The sequence below is a fragment of the Artibeus jamaicensis genome, unplaced genomic scaffold, assembly GCF_021234435.1.
Source record: "Artibeus jamaicensis isolate MK-2021 breed Jamaican fruit bat unplaced genomic scaffold, CSHL_Jam_final contig_60, whole genome shotgun sequence".
Classification (NCBI taxonomy): domain Eukaryota; kingdom Metazoa; phylum Chordata; class Mammalia; order Chiroptera; family Phyllostomidae; genus Artibeus; species Artibeus jamaicensis.
In genome coordinates, this window is record NW_026521900.1 from 10,152,086 (window position 1) to 10,169,036 (window position 16,951).

The window sequence follows — 16,951 nt, forward strand, 5'->3', positions numbered from 1 at the left end:
TTTCCTTGTAGCAGGTCTGCAGCTTCCACAAAGTTCCTCCGCAGACTTCTTGTGCCATCCCTTGGCTAAAATAAGATGATGTGGTCACCTGTGGCAGCAAGGGAGGCTGGGAAAATGAGGACCTTGCAAAGGGGGGCAGGATGGCCAGGCCAGACTTAAAAGGGCTAGAAATCATGTGACTGCCCTGGGAAGTGGTAGGGCCATTGGTGTGGACAGAAGTTGGCCTCTGGGAGGTGAAAAGACAGTCCAGGTCTGGGGAGGGAGGCCTTTTGGACGCTAGGAAGGACAGGCTACCCAGGTAAATGGGGAGGGGGAGTCTGCAGAGAGGCAATGAGAAGAGTCAATTCAGAGTGTCAAAATGCACCTGGGCTTGAAGAACAATGACAGACTCAACTGACACTGGGGTCCCCCGGGCGAAAGGGTGCTGTTTTTTCTTTTGTTTATACAACTGAGTTGTGAACCCCTCATCTGTACCAGGTCTGAGCTGGGGGTTAGAATCACAGCAACAAAGAACCCCTGCCTAGCAGATGTTAACTAAACACAGAGGTAAATGAGATTGTGTGTATGGGGGTGGGATTGAAATTGTTTGGGAAGGGGGTATTCTAGACACTCCAGGTCCAGGGACCTGTGTACATGAATCTAGAGGTGGAGAAGGACAAAGTGTGTTACTGCTTGTGGGAATGAGTGGTAAAGTGAAGGAAGTCACTGAAACAGACCCAGAATCATAAGCCTGTCTTGGGGAATTCGTGGGTTGGTCAGGTGGGGATAGCCGATCTACAGGTAGATGCAGGGAGCCAGAGACCAACATATACCTGAAACTAATATAATACTGAATGTCAAATGTAATTGAAAAATAAAAGTTATCACCAACAGGTAGAGCCAAGAGCTCTAGCAGGAAAAAAAAAAAAAAAGAATGAATGGCATAGCCTAATGCAGTGATTCTGAACTGGAAATAATCCTGCCCCACCCCTACAGGACATTTGGCAACGTTTGGAGACATTTTAGTTGTCCCAGGTGGCCAGTATCTATGGTAGATAGAGGCCAGGGATGCAGCAAAAACATCCTACATTTCCCACAATAGAGAAATGCCAACACTGCCTAGGCTGAGAAACCCTGGCCTTGTACAGTGGCTCTTAAACTTTCGGATCCTTTTACATAATTAAAGTTGAGGACACCCAAAAGTTTCTCGTATGTCATGTAGCCTCTGGAAATTTCCACCACTCATGCAAGAGAAAATGACAGTGAAAACAGTTTTGACTTAGTAAACCCCCTGAGAGGGTCTCCTGAACAGTGGAAAGCCTAGGACCACAGTTTGAGAATCTGCCATGATTAAGGTCAGAGGTCTGGAATCCGAGATTCCTGAGTTGGAACCACAGCTCAGCCACTTAACTAGCTTGGGCAAAGTAAATTAACATTTCTTGTCCTCAGCTAGTCCCTCTGTGGGCGACAAGGATACTATCTGCTGCCTAAGGTTACTATTTACCTGCAATAAAGCATGGCTATTACTATCATTGCTGTAACTCCGACAAATACACAGGGCCTGGGACTGATTTGCCTTCAACATATTTGTTGAGAGAATAAAATCTAATCCAGTCAAGGAAGTGGCCTATAGGCCTGGGTGGCCTTGAAAGTGCTCACCTCTTTTACATTGAGTTTTGAAGAATAAGAGGGTAGTGCATTGAAGGATGGGCATTCTGGTTATGCTAACAAAAACACCGCTCCCAGGGTAGGGACCTGTGGTTCCCAGCAGAGCACAGACCGATAAGACCCTGAACCTTAGTGACCCTGAGCACTCTCCTGTATGTCCTCCTCTACCTCAGACATCTCTGCCTCCACTTTCCAAACAACAGCTTGCTCGAACTGAACATGGCATTAGAATCCCACTAGACACCTTTATCGTTCTTAACTCCCAACTGGAGGTTTTACTCTGCCTGTTGATCGCAGAGATAACCACTCATGGTCCCAAATAGCGCCTAGCCCTTGGACGCGTCCCACCTTGGGGTCTGCTTCCAAGATGGTAAGAGACCCAGGATTGTTTGGGGGCTCCTTTTCCGTTTCCGGATCCAGAACCCGGAAGTGGCAGTTGAGGGGCCTCTTCCTATTTCCCACTGTGGGGGCTGTGGGAGGAGGGCTAAAGGCGATGTCAACGGCCGCAGAGAATCCACCGGCAGAGGACGGAGAACCACAGCGCGAAGTGATGCCGGGCCTGGAGAGCCAACAGCGCCAGATCGAGAATGGCGAGAGTGGGTGACAGCGGTCCACTGCGGGCCAGCGAGAGCTGGCGAGGCAGGGCTGCGAGCGGAGCCTCGACTGAGGGAACAGTGGTGGTGCTGACAACCTAGGGGGACGTGGCGCCGAGGCCCACAGGGGCTCTGCCTGGGGGCAGGGGAGTGGCCTGTGGGACGGAGAATGACAGGGGCGGGAAAGTGCCTGCGAGTGGATCTACTGTCCTGGGGAAAGGGGCGGGGCCTGTGTGTCGTAGCCTCCACGTGAGGTTTGTGGCGGGGAGGCAGGGGGCAGAGCCTGAGAAGAAACGGCCTAGGGGGTGGGCCCGAGCCTGCGTGGTGGCCTCGGAGCCTGGGAAGGAGGCGGTCTCCGCAATGGAGACTGTTGGCGGGGGGGGGGGGGGGCGTGTTCTTGGCATCAAGTAGGTCTGGGGCGATTGTGGATGCTCTGTGGAGCCTGAGAAGGCGGAAAGGCGGTGACGTAAGTCACAATAGCAAAATCGGAGCCCAACGGCTGTGGGCGGGAGAAAGGAGCCCGCGCCTGGGAACGAGGCTGGTGACGTAGGCCAAGGGGAGTGCCGTGAAGCCGTGGAAAGACTGCTGCAGAGGGGAGGTGGTCCCCGTGAAGCAGAAAATGGCGCCCGCGAGGGAGCAAAGTTTGTGACGCGGCGTGGTTTCTGCTTGTGGTGGAGGCCGTCTCCCGAGGCCCGGAGAAGAAAGTGCAGGTGATTGGCATGGGAGGGACCTTCGATGTTAAATTTGTTTTCTGTTTTAGTGCTGTTTTGTTTTTTAAAAAGCTATTTTAAAAAATGCCAATGAGTATCTTAATAAATCGGCTTGTTTTACGGATTTCACCGTTAATCAGTGATTGCCATGTACTTACTGTTTCTGGGTTTGTTTTCTTTTTCGCCGACTTGCATCTCGTTTTTTAAGTTGTGAAATACGTAAGCCTAAGCGGATTATACAAAACGGTTATTCTATAAAAATAAATGGCCTTTGCTAAGGAAAAATTCTCAAGGTCGTGAAAGACAAAAGATGAAGTTCTATTCCAGATCGAAGGAATTAATGGGGGACTTAAGGAGTCATAACTAAATGCAACGTGTGATCCTGGATTGGATCCCAGAGGAGAAAATAAATAAATAATTTCAAAACCATGCTTTTTTTCTTCATAAAATTAATTTTCTCTCGTACTGTAAAAGATATTAATGGGAAAATGGGTGAAATTTCACTAGGTCTGTAGATTAGATATTAACACTGGTAATTTCTTGCTTTTAATTACTGTGGTTGTGAATGAGGATATTTTAGGAGAACGTACATGCCGGAATATTTAGGGGTAAAGAGCTATCATGTAAGCAGCTTATTCTCACATAGTTGAAAAATGGGACATATAAAAATGTACTTACAGGAACAATGATCGAGCAAATGGATAAAATGTTAAATTGGGAGTGTCTGGATGAAGGGTGTATGGGAAGTTTTTGTATTATTTTTGCAATTATTCTGAGTCCATTTCAAAGTAAAGAACTTGAAGAAAACTAAAACAAGAATTTGCGGATTCAACATGCTGCTTAAGGATCGGACTGTTGTTACCTTAAATCCTTCTGTGTTCCTCCCAGATGAAAATCCCCCTCCCTGCTCTATGGGAAACTGTTATCCTGAATTTTTAATTCAGTTAATGTTTTTCCACCACTGTGTGCATTCATAAATAGTATTTGTGGTCTAAGCTTTTATTTTATGGAGGGTATATATGAAATATTGGATGTCTAACGAATCAAGTGGTACATGGTATCCACATGATGTCATTGGTGACGTTGGCCTTGATCACTTGGAGAAGGCGGCATCTGCCTGGTTTCTCCACCGTGCAGGTACTATTTTCCTCTTTCCATAATTTATGTCCATCCATTTCTCAAAACGTTTTAACAGCTTTCCATCTCATGCAGTGTAAATGCTAAAATTCTTACAATGATTTGCAAGGTTTTATGGTTAGAGAGTGGTCCCAGGCTCTGATTTCTTCTTAGCTCTCTCCTCTTGATTACCCTCCCTCCCGCTCACTTTCTCCATCCGGCCATATTGGACTCTTGCTGCTCCTCTAACGCCTCGAGCGGGCTCTCACCTAACGGCATTTACAGGGAGGTGTGTAGGTCTTAAAGAGTGCTTTAATCATGGTATTGGTGAATATATATTTCTGTTACTGGGTAGACAAAGTCGAGATTCCCTAAATCGGGAATAGAAACGGAGCATTTTTTAAAACCATTACCCTATAGCTTTCCAGCAAGGAAAAGCCTCAATCCATCCTGAGAAAAAAAACAATTATAACTGGATCGTTTCTTACAGCCCTTTGGAGGTGTTCAGGGTTCCTTTTTGGGAGTGTTGCAGATGTTTGGGAACTAGACAGAGGTTGTGGTTGCACAACATTGAGAATGTATGGAATGCCACTGTATTTGCTTTTTAAATGGTTAATTATGGGAATTTTTAAAATTTGTTATGTCAATAAAAAACATTCCCCACCAATGCTGGTTCAGTATTGAAGCCAGTTTATCTCTGTTACTGTGGATAATACCTTGAGGTGTTTTTCCTTAACTTTATTTTTTAAATGCTTACCTCTTTAGGTAATAGCAAAGCATCTCAAGGTTCTTTAGTTTGCCGTCCATTTTCTAGGGGTTTGCTGCAGTGGTCAGGGAATTTGTGTTTATAAAGCATTTTGAAGTGATGGGCTAACCCCTAAATCATAAGCCTCGTATTACTATTAATATTTGCACCTTCTATCTTTTGTCAGTTGCCAGATCTGGGCAAGGGCAATTAATTAATTAATTTGGCCATCTAAACTGATTTAATTTTAAGAGAAGTTTATATATTAAGAGTAAATTTAAGTCTATGATAGCATAGCTTCCTTGGCAAATTTTAGTTTTTCTTTTTGAGGATGGTGAACCATCTACAAACATAATCAAATCAGGATAATCAGAGGGAGTCTCTAGAAGGTCTTCAGGGTGTGGGTAGTTTCCTTACAGGTAAGCAAGCTTGGGGTTCTTTGTTCAGGTAAAGGAAGGAAGGTGGTTGGATTCAGTATTGCGGAATGGATAGTAATGTGTGAAGGGAAAGCAACAACGTAGTATTCATTGATGATTAAGGACTAGAATAGAAAAGTTGCTATTCTGTCAATGGAGAACGCTGCACAGCATAGGGGGACCATTAATTTAATGAAGATCCTAAACTAAATCAACTGAAATGTTCACATTTGTTTGGTGATTGCTGCTACAGCTCTTACACAAGGTAGGATATGCCTTGGCTACTGGATCTAATTCTTTTGTAATTAAATTGGTACCCCCTTGTGCTTGTTCAGAATTTTCATGAACCAAAAGGGAAAAAGGGGTTTGTGAATCTAAAACCCTGAAGGGAGAAATCTTTTGCTAGACAGTCGACTGTATGTATCAGTCTTTGATGAAATTGAGCATGAGTATGCTTTTTAGCTTGAAAAGTATGCAGTTACTGAAAGATATTTATATTAGCATATTTAATTGTTGTGTAAGTATAATTAACTTAGGAAGATAAACTTCATTTTGTCATTTTTTAAAATATTAAGTTTGAAAAACAAGAGCTTTTATAAAATTTAAATTAATTAAAATATGGAGAATTTTAGATAAACCTAGTTATGCTTATTGGCATTTTTTTTATGTAGTGAAGGAGCAAATCTTTGTTGTCTCCCAGAGATAGTTCGGCATAAAAGACCATTTTAAAAGTGTTAGTATTCTGAATTTGGAGCCTGAATTTGGAAAGGACAAATCAAGAATAGTTAGAAAAGATAAGATATAAGTTGAAGTAAAGACAAAAAATATTATAGTCAAATTCTTAAAAACAGTGATAAACAGCAAAGATTATTAGGAGCTTAACTTTTATTTTTAAAGCAAGGAATCTCTTTAAAAATGAGTTGAGAGGATGTCAGAAAGCCTCAAGAGTTAACAATTTGGTAAAAAAGGAACTTCTAATCTGGGCATAAATTAATGTGGTCATCTAATAGACAAAGGCCTAAATTCTAATATTCTTCTTTTGGTGCACTGATGTAGCAGTTTACAGAAAAGGATGTATTTATATGCCTTTATACATGTATTTAGGCTTATGCACATATATAAATAATAAATTCAGAACTATGTAATATTACATTTGCCATCTGAACAAGTTAATCATAGCTCTTAATTTATATCCATATTTCTACTTATCTGTAATTGTATCTAGTAGTTAATCAATTATGTAAATTATCTTAACCAAAATAACCAATTTTCTTTTCTCCAGACACAAAAGAAAACTGGAGGACAGATAATATCATTTAGTAACTTATTTCCATAAGCATATATTTCATAGCCTTTAACATATTTGAGGAAGCACAAGCAAACATTGGTGATTTCAACAAGATCAGTTGTATTTCTATATACTAACAATAACAAATTAGAAAATTTGAAATTAAAAGATACCATTTACAATAGCATCTAAAAAAATCTAATACTTAGAAGTAAATAAAATAATGCGGGTGCTTTTCAGCCAAACAGTGACAACTCTGTATGACTACCACCTGGGCTGACAGATTATAAGACATCCCAATTTCAGAGATGTTAAAAAAATTTTAAGTGTCTTTGAATTAAAGAAACATGGTACTAAGTTTTGTAAAACTTCAGTCTTCAATGAAGCCTTTAGAAATTCAGGTTGTAGCCAAGTCTAGTGGTTTTGCTTACCCCTATAAAGTGTATTTAATGTTAACTTTCCTTAAAAATCTGCTTTTTAAAAGTTGAGCAGTGTCTTCTTTTGCATTGAAAGTCCCATTAATAATAAAGTCGCTTAACTGAATAAATTAACCTCACTGTCAGTGGAGGCAATGAAAAGCATGAAGGGGGGGGATGATGGTTCAGTGATGGGACCTTTTAGATGAGTGATGGGAGCTTTGTGGCAGGAGCCACTTGGGTGGGGAGGGCGTGTGTCTTTGGCACCAGTAAAGTGCAGGTCTGTAGGGATCCACGGGGCGGGGCAGGGGGGGGGGACAGAAATGTTTGCCAGTTCAGGCAAGGCTCCTTGACTATACCAAAGTTTTTCTGTTCCTCCATCCCCTACCTCTCTAATCCTTTTATAAACAAAGGAAAGTGGCCATTTTAAAGAATCCCTTTTATAGGGTTAAAGTGCTGGAAAACTAATCAATACAATATTACGTATTTTTCATCGGTTTTATAATTTTGTAAAGAACTTGTTTGAGGTTGTTAAATATTTGGTATAGCTTTTTATTGTCAGATTAGCTGAGCAGGTTTGGGGAGACAGGGATTGTATGTCTGTGCATACATGAGCTTTTAGGCTGAAGCCCTGGGATTGAACAGTAACAGTTAACATTTGTTTCACACTAAATACATGTCAGGTGTTTTCCAGATGTGAGAATTTCTCAGGACATTTTACAAAGGCAAGTTGCACCAGTTTTAACTGTTTACCCTTGTAGTGCGTATAAACATTTCTCCTTTAAAAGAGAGCTGGTGGAGCTATATATACTTAAAAATGGGTCACATGGTAAATTTTATGTTGTATGTTTTTTGCCACATTTTTTTAAAAAGTGAGCTAGTCATCATAAGCTCAGAAATTTATTATAAGGCCAAAATAAACCCTGAATACAAAAGTGATGAAAAATGGTGATATGCAGTCTTTGAAGGAAAACCTTATGATTCTTTTAGCATTTAAAGTTTTTTTTAGTTTCTGATTTTCAGAATTTACTAATCCATTTTTTAGCTGAAGATTTTTGCTTCCATTTATGTCTTGTTACAGACACTGCACACTTAATGGCTAAAACCTAATTACAGATTTTGAGCTTAATTTAACTGTGTTACGCTATAGAAGAATACAAGTGAATTACTGGTTAGTCTATAATAAAACCTCATGTTCCCCAGCACTGTAGGTATGGGTTTTTCCCCTTTCTGAGCACATTTTCTGCTCTTAATGAAATCTCTTCTAGTATTCTAAGAAGTTAGGTAATCTGTGCAAATCTGAGTTTCGCTGAATAAGTTTTTCTTCTAACTTATTTATATGATGCTGAAACTTTTGTTTGGAATTCTGGGAGGAATTTTTAAAAATTGAGATGTAATTGACATACAGCATTATCAGTTTTAGGGATGCCTGAAACTTGTCATCTTGACTTATAATATGTTGATAGTTTCAGTGTAACAACCTTGGGAAGTGGCAAAACTAACCTCTGGATAACCATGTGACAACCCTGTTACCTCTCTGGTCCAGGTTCCTTGTGGAGCGGCACTGGTACAAACTGTGGGAAGTGCACGCACAGGAAGGAGACCAGGACTCCAGCACCTTCCCTGGCTATATCAGTAATGCTAGCTCTTTGAAGGTACAGACCTTTGCCTGCCCACATCAGCCTAGCCCTGGAGTTCTTTTCTCTTCTGTCCCCACAAATGACCATAGCCCCTTCTCTGTGTTAGGTCATTGATAAAATGTCCAGATGACTCACCACCTTATTTCCCTGATTCTTCCTCTTCTCCTCCCCCTGATCCTCACAGATGAGGTAAACGGGCACCTGAAAGAGGGACTGGTGGAAGGTGAGGACTATGTGCTGCTCCCAGAGGCTGCTTGGCATTACCTGGTCAGCTGGTATGGCCTAGAGCATGGCCAAACTCCCATTGAACGCAAGGTACGGTGGGTGGAGAGGGTGCTAGGAGGTAGATTCTGTGGGGGATGTGGTAGGAGGAAGGCCTTATAGGCCCGGCATGGGTCCAGACCCATGTGTGTACATGTGTCTCCACATGCGCTGTGTAGCTATGTCTGTGCCTGCACTCCTCTCCCCTCATAGGTCATTATTATACAGGTATCTTGGTGTATCACCTATATGTGTTTGCTTGTGCCTATACTTTTCATATCTCAGAGGTGGTCGTGCTATGTGTGTGTGTGCGTGTGTGTATGCTGTGGGTATACTTGTGTGTGTGCTCTTCCACCCTGCCAGGTCGTGGAACTGCGTGGCATTTATAAGGTCGAGGTGTACCCAATAGAACTGCTGCTTGTCCAGCACAGTGATATGGACACACCTCACACTGCTCAGTTCAGCCGCACAGATTCTATTGGTGAGTCTAAGGATCATGTATGAGTTGGCGTTCCCAGCCACGTGTCATAGCTCAATAGCTTAATGCACGGGGTTCGGCTGTGGCAGACTGAGAAGGCCCTGGACAGACTGTAAAGGACTGAGAAGGCCTTGGTCAAGTTGGACAGAGGTCCTGAGGGGCTAGCAGCTTAGCTGGTGTGGCAGAGGATATTTGCTGGGGGTCTCAAGTCCTGAATGTGGTTCAACCATTGAGGACACAACGTACTGAACAGGTGTGCAAGGTCTGTGGAGATGAGGTGGGGTCTGGTGCCAAGATGGGTCTATTATTCAGTGTCCCAGGATGACCTCGAATGTGTTCCTTTACTGTCCACAGACCTAGTTTCACACACAGACCGAGAGCAGTTTCTAGTGAGCCCTCAGGAAGAGACACGGCTTTGGGTCAAGAACGCGGAGGGTTCTTTTGAGAGATTGTGCAACACACGAGTCACAGTGCTTGACGCTGTTCTCAATTCTGGGCAGGTAAGGGTGGGGAGTGCTTTTCTGTTCCCCAGCAGTGCTCAGACTGGGGGAGGTGAGAGCTAGGTGCCCACTGACTCTCCACAAATGCCTTTTCCCATTTTTTCTTTCTCTTCCTCCTACCAGTTGGTCGTCATGGAGACCCGAAGCAAGGATGGCACTTGGCCCAGCAAACAGCCACGTGCTGTGTAAGCCCTTGGGGTGTCTGGTCCAGAGTGGGGTCCCATAGTAGGCAGAAGACGGAGCTCATGAGCACAGTTCACCCGCATGTAGTAGGCCCTCAGCTGATAGTTTCTCATCCACCCCAGGAGCAGCACATCGAAGGAGGATGAGAACTTCCAGGGCCAGCCAGGCATCTGTGGTCTCACCAACCTGGGCAACACGTGCTTCATGAACTCGGCCCTGCAGGTGGGGCCATTAGGGCTATGTCTGGCATAGCCACGGGGTGGGCTCCAATCAGCGTGGATCAAGGATGGAGATAGAGGGTCTTCAGGGCAAGGAGTTGCAAGCCTGACTTCGCGTTCACGTTCCTTCCTGAAACATCAATGGCTTCTCATCCACTGGCCCCCTGCTTTCCCTTCTCCCTCTTGTCACTACTTTCTTCTCCTAAAATGCTGCCTGTCTTCTCTCCCCTACTCTTGAGCCTTTCCCCCCTCCTGCCCCTTCTCTCTTTCTTCCCCCTTCCTCCTCACTTCCTTCCTTGGTCATGTCTCTCTTCTCCACCTCATTCCCCTGGCCTTGCCCCTTGCAGTGCCTCAGCAATGTGCCACAGCTCACTGAGTACTTCCTCAAAAACCGCTACCTGGAGGAGCTCAACTTCTGCAACCCTTTGGGCATGAAGGGTGAAATCGCAGAGGCCTATGCGGACCTGGTGAAGCAGGCTTGGTCTGGCCACCACCGCTCCATTGTGCCCAATGTATTCAAGGTGTGACTCAGCCCTGAGTTGCCCCTTACCCCCACTGCACCCCTACTTCTCTTGACTCTCTTAACTAACTCCCTCTTATGCCGTCGGCCCTTCCCATCTTCTCAGACCAAGGTTGGCCACTTTGCATCCCAGTTTCTGGGCTACCAGCAGCATGACTCACAGGAGCTGCTGTCATTCCTCCTGGATGGGCTGCATGAGGACCTCAATCGGGTCAAGAAGAAGGAATATGTGGAGCTGTGCGATGCCGCTGGGCGGCCTGATCATGTAGGTACTCCTAAAAGACCTCCAGCCTGAGGGCCCCATTAAAGCCACTGGGGCCTCTCCTTTGGGGATTCTCTGGCTTCCCTAGGGTATCTCATACCCCACCCTACCCCCCCCCCGACCTCAGCTGGAACCTCACTCCCAACCTCGTCTCCAATACCACGTATTACCCCCATACCCAACCCAGAGAACCCCCACCCAGTCTGCTACCCAAAATAAACCCCAATCCTGACAGTGAAGTCTCCAGACAGCCCTAGCTGTAAATCTACCTCTGAACTTGACCAGCGGCCCTAACCTTAACCCCACGCATGTCTACCCCAAACCATGGTTCCCCCTGCCTTGGGCAAGACCTGCTACTCCTATGACTCTGTCAACAGGAGGTTGCTCAGGAAGCCTGGCAGAACCACAAACGGCGGAACGATTCTGTGATCGTGGATACTTTCCATGGCCTTTTCAAGTCCACACTGGTGTGCCCTGACTGTGGCAATGTATCTGTGACCTTCGACCCCTTCTGCTACCTCAGTGTCCCACTGCCTGTTAGCCACAAGAGGGTCATGGAGGTCTTCTTTGTCTCTATGGACCCTCGCCGCAAGCCAGAGCAGGTAGGGGGGTATGGGGACACCACAAGGGACAACATGTAGTCAGAGCTGGTTTGATTACTGTGCCATGCCTCAAGGTTCCTGCAGTAACTCATTGCATGCCCTTCTTCTCTTTTTTGGGCACTTGCTCAGCACCGACTCGTGGTCCCCAAGAAAGGCAAGATCTCAGATTTGTGTGTGGCCCTGGCCAAACACACTGGTGTCTCACCAGAAAGGGTGAGTCTTTGTGGACAGATAGAGGGTGGGATTCAAGGGCAGGGAGGCCAAAGGGCCTATGGAGGCCTTACAGGCTGACCAGCCCCATCTTGGTATCCTGTTTCCAGATGATGGTGGCTGATGTCTTCAGTCACCGCTTCTATAAGATCTATCAGCTGGAGGAGTCTCTGAGCAGCATCTTGGACCGAGATGATATTTTCATGTGAGTGAGGGACCCAGCAAGATTGGGGTTCCTCAGGAACATCCTTTGCTTATTAACCTCTTTCCCCCTCCTCTCCTCACCCGATTCAAGGGGCACTGGCTCTGCACAAGGCTTCAGCCATTGCCTTAGTGGGGTGGGTGACAGATCCTAGTACAAGGTATCCCCTTCCTTATTATGTGAGGGGGGCTCCTATTTCTTCTTTATTTTATTCAGCACTTACTGAATACTTCCTGTGCACCAGATGCTGCCCTGCACTCCTTTCTCATATTGCAGTCCCCAAAAACCAAAACAATTTTTGTAATAGGGAACACTAAGATGCTTTCTGAACATGAGAGCATTCAAAACATTAAAATCTTTGGGTAACTAAAATAGAAAGTGCTTCATGGGTATAAAAGTTCTTTGTAAACCAAGCAGTGTTTCCCAAAAAGAAAATGATTTTAAATCCCTTCATTACTAAAAGTTCTTGTTCCCCTCCTCAGTACTTTGGTAGCACCAAAGTACTGTATAAAACATCACATAAACAACATGTCATTTAAATCACCTAATGGTTTGCAAAGCACAAAACACTGGGTGACTCTTTAGACCCTTTTAAAAATATTTTCAGTCTGCGAGGGGTGAGTGGGTGAGGGCATTTGGGTCAGTCCGAAAGTCCCTCTCGGGTGTCCTGATTGGGCATGATCTGATGTCCACCCCTGCAGATATGAGGTGTCGGGCAGGTCTTCTATCAGCGAGAACACCAGGGAGGATGTGGTGCTCCCTATCTACCTGCGGGAACGCACCCCAGCCCGGGACTACAACAACTCCTACTATGGCCTGATGCTCTTTGGACACCCACTTCTGGTGTCAGTGCCCCGGGACCGGCTCTCCTGGGATGCCCTGTACCACATCCTGCTGTACCGCCTCTCGTGAGTCTGCCCTTCAAGGGACGGGTGGGGTCTGAACTCAAACTTGGGTGTCTAGCTGCCTGGCTACCACCTCACCTCCTTCTAAGGCCACTAGACAGTTTAAACTTCATATGGCCAGATAGAAACACGTAGATTTTTTTCTGTCTCTAAACATCTGGCTTTGCCACCACGTCTCCTAGGTGCTAGAGATACAGAGGTGAACAAAGTAGACAAAACTGTCCACTTAAACTTGTACTTAAACTGTCTCCTCCTTGGAGAGGCTTGCTTATTTGTGTTTTTACCAGTAGATTTTTTGGGGGTTTAAAATCCAGATTCCTTCTGAGGTCAGCAGAGCACTGTGCTTGCTGCCTGGTTTAACCCCTCCCTTATATTCCACTTACAAATCCACTCCTCAGAAGTCTTCCCTGACCAGAATTTACAGCAGATTGTGTGTCTGTGTGCCAGTGGCTTATCCCACTTAAGATCCACCAGATCGTCCACTGTTGGGCCGTGTTTTCCATATCACATCCTGAGACTTTCCAGGCTCCTCATGAACAACTGTTAGTGTAGGCACTTACAAGTGGCTTCCCATTACAAACAGTGTAGAATCTTGGCCTCTGTCCTCCCTGCCCTGTGCCCCTCCTTGAGAGTCTCCTCTGTTCTTTTTGTAGACGTTATGTGACCAGACCCAGCTCGGACGATGAGGATGATGGCGATGAGAAAGGTGAGGAAGAAGAAGAAGGCAAAATGGTACACAAGGATGAGGGTCTGTACAACAGTCTGCAGCCAGATGGAGGGATTGTGGGATGGGGGAGTCTAGGGTAAGTCTGACCCCGCAACAGGATCCACCTGGATGATTATTGCTGTTCATTCTCCGGGGCTCACACAGACCCATCTCTGACATCTTCTCCTATCCTAGCAGATATGGAGGGTAAGAACAGCATCCCCAAGCCTGGAAACATGGCTGGGGGCAGCTCCCACAATCCTGGGCCGGAGCAGGCTGGGCCAAGCTCTGGAGTTGCTGGCGGGAGCCGAGCCCCTATGAACAACTCTCCTGGACCATCTCACTGGCCCCAGAGAGCACGGCGCAAGCACCTGTTCACCCTGCAGACAGTGAACTCCAACGGGACCAGTGACCGCTCGAACTTTAACGAGGATACTCATGGTGTTTCCTTCAGCTGTGAGCCAGGGTTGGGGAGGCGGGAGGGGGGTTTCCTTGGCAACAGGACCCATGACCACTTCCCTCACCTCCAGCCCAGCCGTACATTGCCATCGACTGGGAGCCAGAGATGAAGAAGCGTTACTATGACGAGGTAGAGGCTGAGGTAAATAAGGCCCCAGGTATGGGGGGACACTTGCAGCTGCATCCCTTCAACTCCTCACACAGATTTCCCAGGGCTTCAGATTCCTGTCTTCAGAGTCCAAGCTCTTACCACTTTGCCTTATGTCTTCCACCCCCCACTCCCTTTTATCCATCCACACCTGGTGGGCCGCCACTCCTCTACCCTAGGGCTATGTCAAGCATGACTGCGTTGGGTACGTGCTGAAGAAAGCTCCGGTGAGGCTGCAGGAGTGCATTGAGCTCTTCACCACCGTGGAGACCCTGGAGAAGGAAAACCCCTGGTGAGAGACCAGGGCCTTTGGGGCTATCACTGGGTGGGACCATGTACCCAAGTCCCTGTTACCTCTAGATGTAACCTCTCTCTTCCCCTCAAACTCATCTGTCACTCTGGCCACCAACACGCTGACCATATTCCCACCTCAGAGCCTTTGCCTGGGCTGTCTTTTTCTCCTAGAAATGCTCTTTGTCCAGTTCTGGACAAGATTCCTTCAGTTTGTTCAGGTTTCCAATCAAATGTCACCTTATCAGAGAGATGTTCTCTCATGACCCTATTACCTCCCAGTGCTCTTCCTAGCCAAGCATTACTTTCTTTTTAGTTCAGTAACACCACTCGATGTCATATCCCAGATCCCCTTTTGCGTCATTATTTGTCTTCTCTGTCAGAGTAAATCCCTTGAGGGTCGAAGACTTTAAGTATACTTACTGTGTGTCTCTTTACTGATTATAGTAGTGTGGAGTATGCAGTAGGTGCTCAGTAGATACTTGCAGAATAACCAGAACATAAAGCCAAAAAGCTCAAACCAGTCAGTAAGAGTGAATCTCCACAGGCAGAAAGGGAACAGAAATACAAAGTAGTGCCAAAGGATTGAACAGTACAGTCAGTGACTACCTGGTAAGTGAGTGAAATAGGAAGAGAAAAACGAGAGGGTTAGAGGCAGGCTCTGAGATAAGACTAACACCATCTCACAGACCAGAAACCAAACGAAAAGACACATGAGTATAAGAACACAAAGAGAAAGCGGTTGGTGAGCCCTTGATGAGTGACATGTGAAGAATAAACTAGAGTAACAAGCAGGCTGGAGATAAGAGCAGCGTCTCTGGACTGGACAGGGCCCAGGAAGGCCACTGGTACAGAGCATGCCCAGAAAGTGTCTAGGTTCTGATTTGGGCTCTGTCTGTAGGTACTGCCCCTCCTGTAAGCAGCACCAGCTGGCCACCAAGAAGCTGGACCTGTGGACACTGCCTGAGACTCTGATCATCCACCTGAAGCGCTTTTCTTACACCAAGTTCTCCCGAGAGAAGCTGGACACCCTTGTGGAGTTTCCTATTCGGTCTGGGGTCCAGGGAGGTTGGCTGGGGGGAAAGGCAGGGAGTTGGGAGGGGTTATGCTCTTACTAACCCTACCCCCACCCACAGGGACCTGGACTTCTCTGAGTTTGTAATCAAGCCACAGAATGATTCAGCCCCGGAGCTGTACAAATATGATCTCATTGCGGTGTCCAACCATTATGGGGGCCTGCGTGATGGACACTGTATGTGGCAGGGGCGTGCCCTGGAGAGGGGGAGGGTCAGGACATCCCCAGCGGGTGATTAGATGTGTGAGCCAGTCGTGGCATTATTAGAGTGGGAGGAGTGAAAGAGTGAACATGACACCTCTTAAGCACTTCAGGGTAAGTGAGGACATCTCCCCTTCTCTTCCAGACACAACATTTGCCTGCAACAAGGACAGTGGACAGTGGCACTACTTTGATGACAGCAGTGTGTCGCCTGTGTCTGAGAATCAGATTGAGGTATGACTTCTGAGCTCCCTTCTCCCCTCTTCCCAACCCCACCCCCATCCCAATGCATACTGATTCCTATCCTTTCCTTGCAGTCCAAGGCAGCCTATGTCCTCTTTTACCAACGCCAGGATGTGGTACGTCGTCTGCAATCCAAGCCCCAGCCTGGCTCACCTGATCCCCCAGCACCTCCTACCTGTGATTCCCTGCCCAAAACTGAGTCCATGGATGTAAACTGAAGAGCTCTGGCCCTGTCTGTCACAAGAAAGGAAGCTATTTCTGTTCTCTTCCTTCCTCTCTCTACTCCTGTCCTCTTAACCTGTGTTAGATTCCCCGCGCCCCCCCCCCCCGCCCCGTGCCAGGTATCACAGGCTTAGTTGTGGCTACTGTTCTCTTGTGCTGCCATATTGCTCTTTCCTGGGGAAGAAGTTGTGTCTCCTCTCGGCAGTGTGTCCCTGCCTCTGTTTGCCCCGTAGAGCATTAACCTTCCCTTCTATCCTCTATTTATGGTTGTGCCCTTTCCTCTGTCCTCAGCCTGTGTTGTTCTGAGGGGGTGGTGGTTGGGTACACCTGAACAGAGTGTATTTTCTTATTGAGACCCTGTACCTTTCGCTGTGTATATATAAAGTACCAGTGTGTTCCTTGGCAGTGTGAGGAGGTTTTTGTTCACATATCTACTAAGCACCAGTTGTATGCCTGTGTGGTTATGTGTGCTTATGCTTACTGAATTCTGCATGTGTGGTGGATGCTGTCCTTGAGTGCTTATTGTGTGCCACCTGTGTGCCAGGTGCTATTCTAAGTGCTTTTGAAGTACCATCTGCATGCCACACATGCAGCACAAAGTGCATGCCCAGTGTTTTCCGGAGCATTTTATGCATACTGACTCATAATCCTCATAACAGTCCCACACAAGAGTTGTCATTTCCAGTTTCTGATG

The 16,951-nt window shown here is 46.2% G+C and overlaps 1 protein-coding gene across 6 annotated transcripts; it reads left to right on the forward strand.

Moving 5' to 3' along the window:
* Nucleotides 1-8,483: 8,483 nt before the first annotated feature.
* On the forward strand, nucleotides 8,484-16,655 carry USP11 (ubiquitin specific peptidase 11). Of its 6 annotated transcripts, none has more exons than XM_037160099.2 (20): nucleotides 8,484-8,586; nucleotides 8,756-8,886; nucleotides 9,196-9,313; nucleotides 9,665-9,810; nucleotides 9,934-9,995; nucleotides 10,116-10,215; nucleotides 10,559-10,732; nucleotides 10,838-10,996; nucleotides 11,371-11,595; nucleotides 11,725-11,808; nucleotides 11,916-12,010; nucleotides 12,709-12,915; nucleotides 13,566-13,618; nucleotides 13,814-14,074; nucleotides 14,149-14,219; nucleotides 14,405-14,517; nucleotides 15,418-15,567; nucleotides 15,653-15,768; nucleotides 15,938-16,026; nucleotides 16,110-16,655. In XM_037160099.2, exons 3-20 carry the CDS (start codon nucleotides 9,268-9,270, stop codon nucleotides 16,251-16,253), a joined length of 2,295 nt encoding a protein of 764 aa, XP_037015994.2. In that variant the 5' UTR covers nucleotides 8,484-8,586; nucleotides 8,756-8,886; nucleotides 9,196-9,267; the 3' UTR covers nucleotides 16,254-16,655. The 6 variants fall into 6 exon arrangements, with proteins under 6 accessions (XP_037015994.2, XP_037016011.2, XP_037016003.2 ...); XM_037160116.2 differs by having other exon boundaries at nucleotides 13,814-14,059; XM_037160108.2 differs by having other exon boundaries at nucleotides 13,817-14,074.
* Nucleotides 16,656-16,951: the final 296 nt, after the last annotated feature.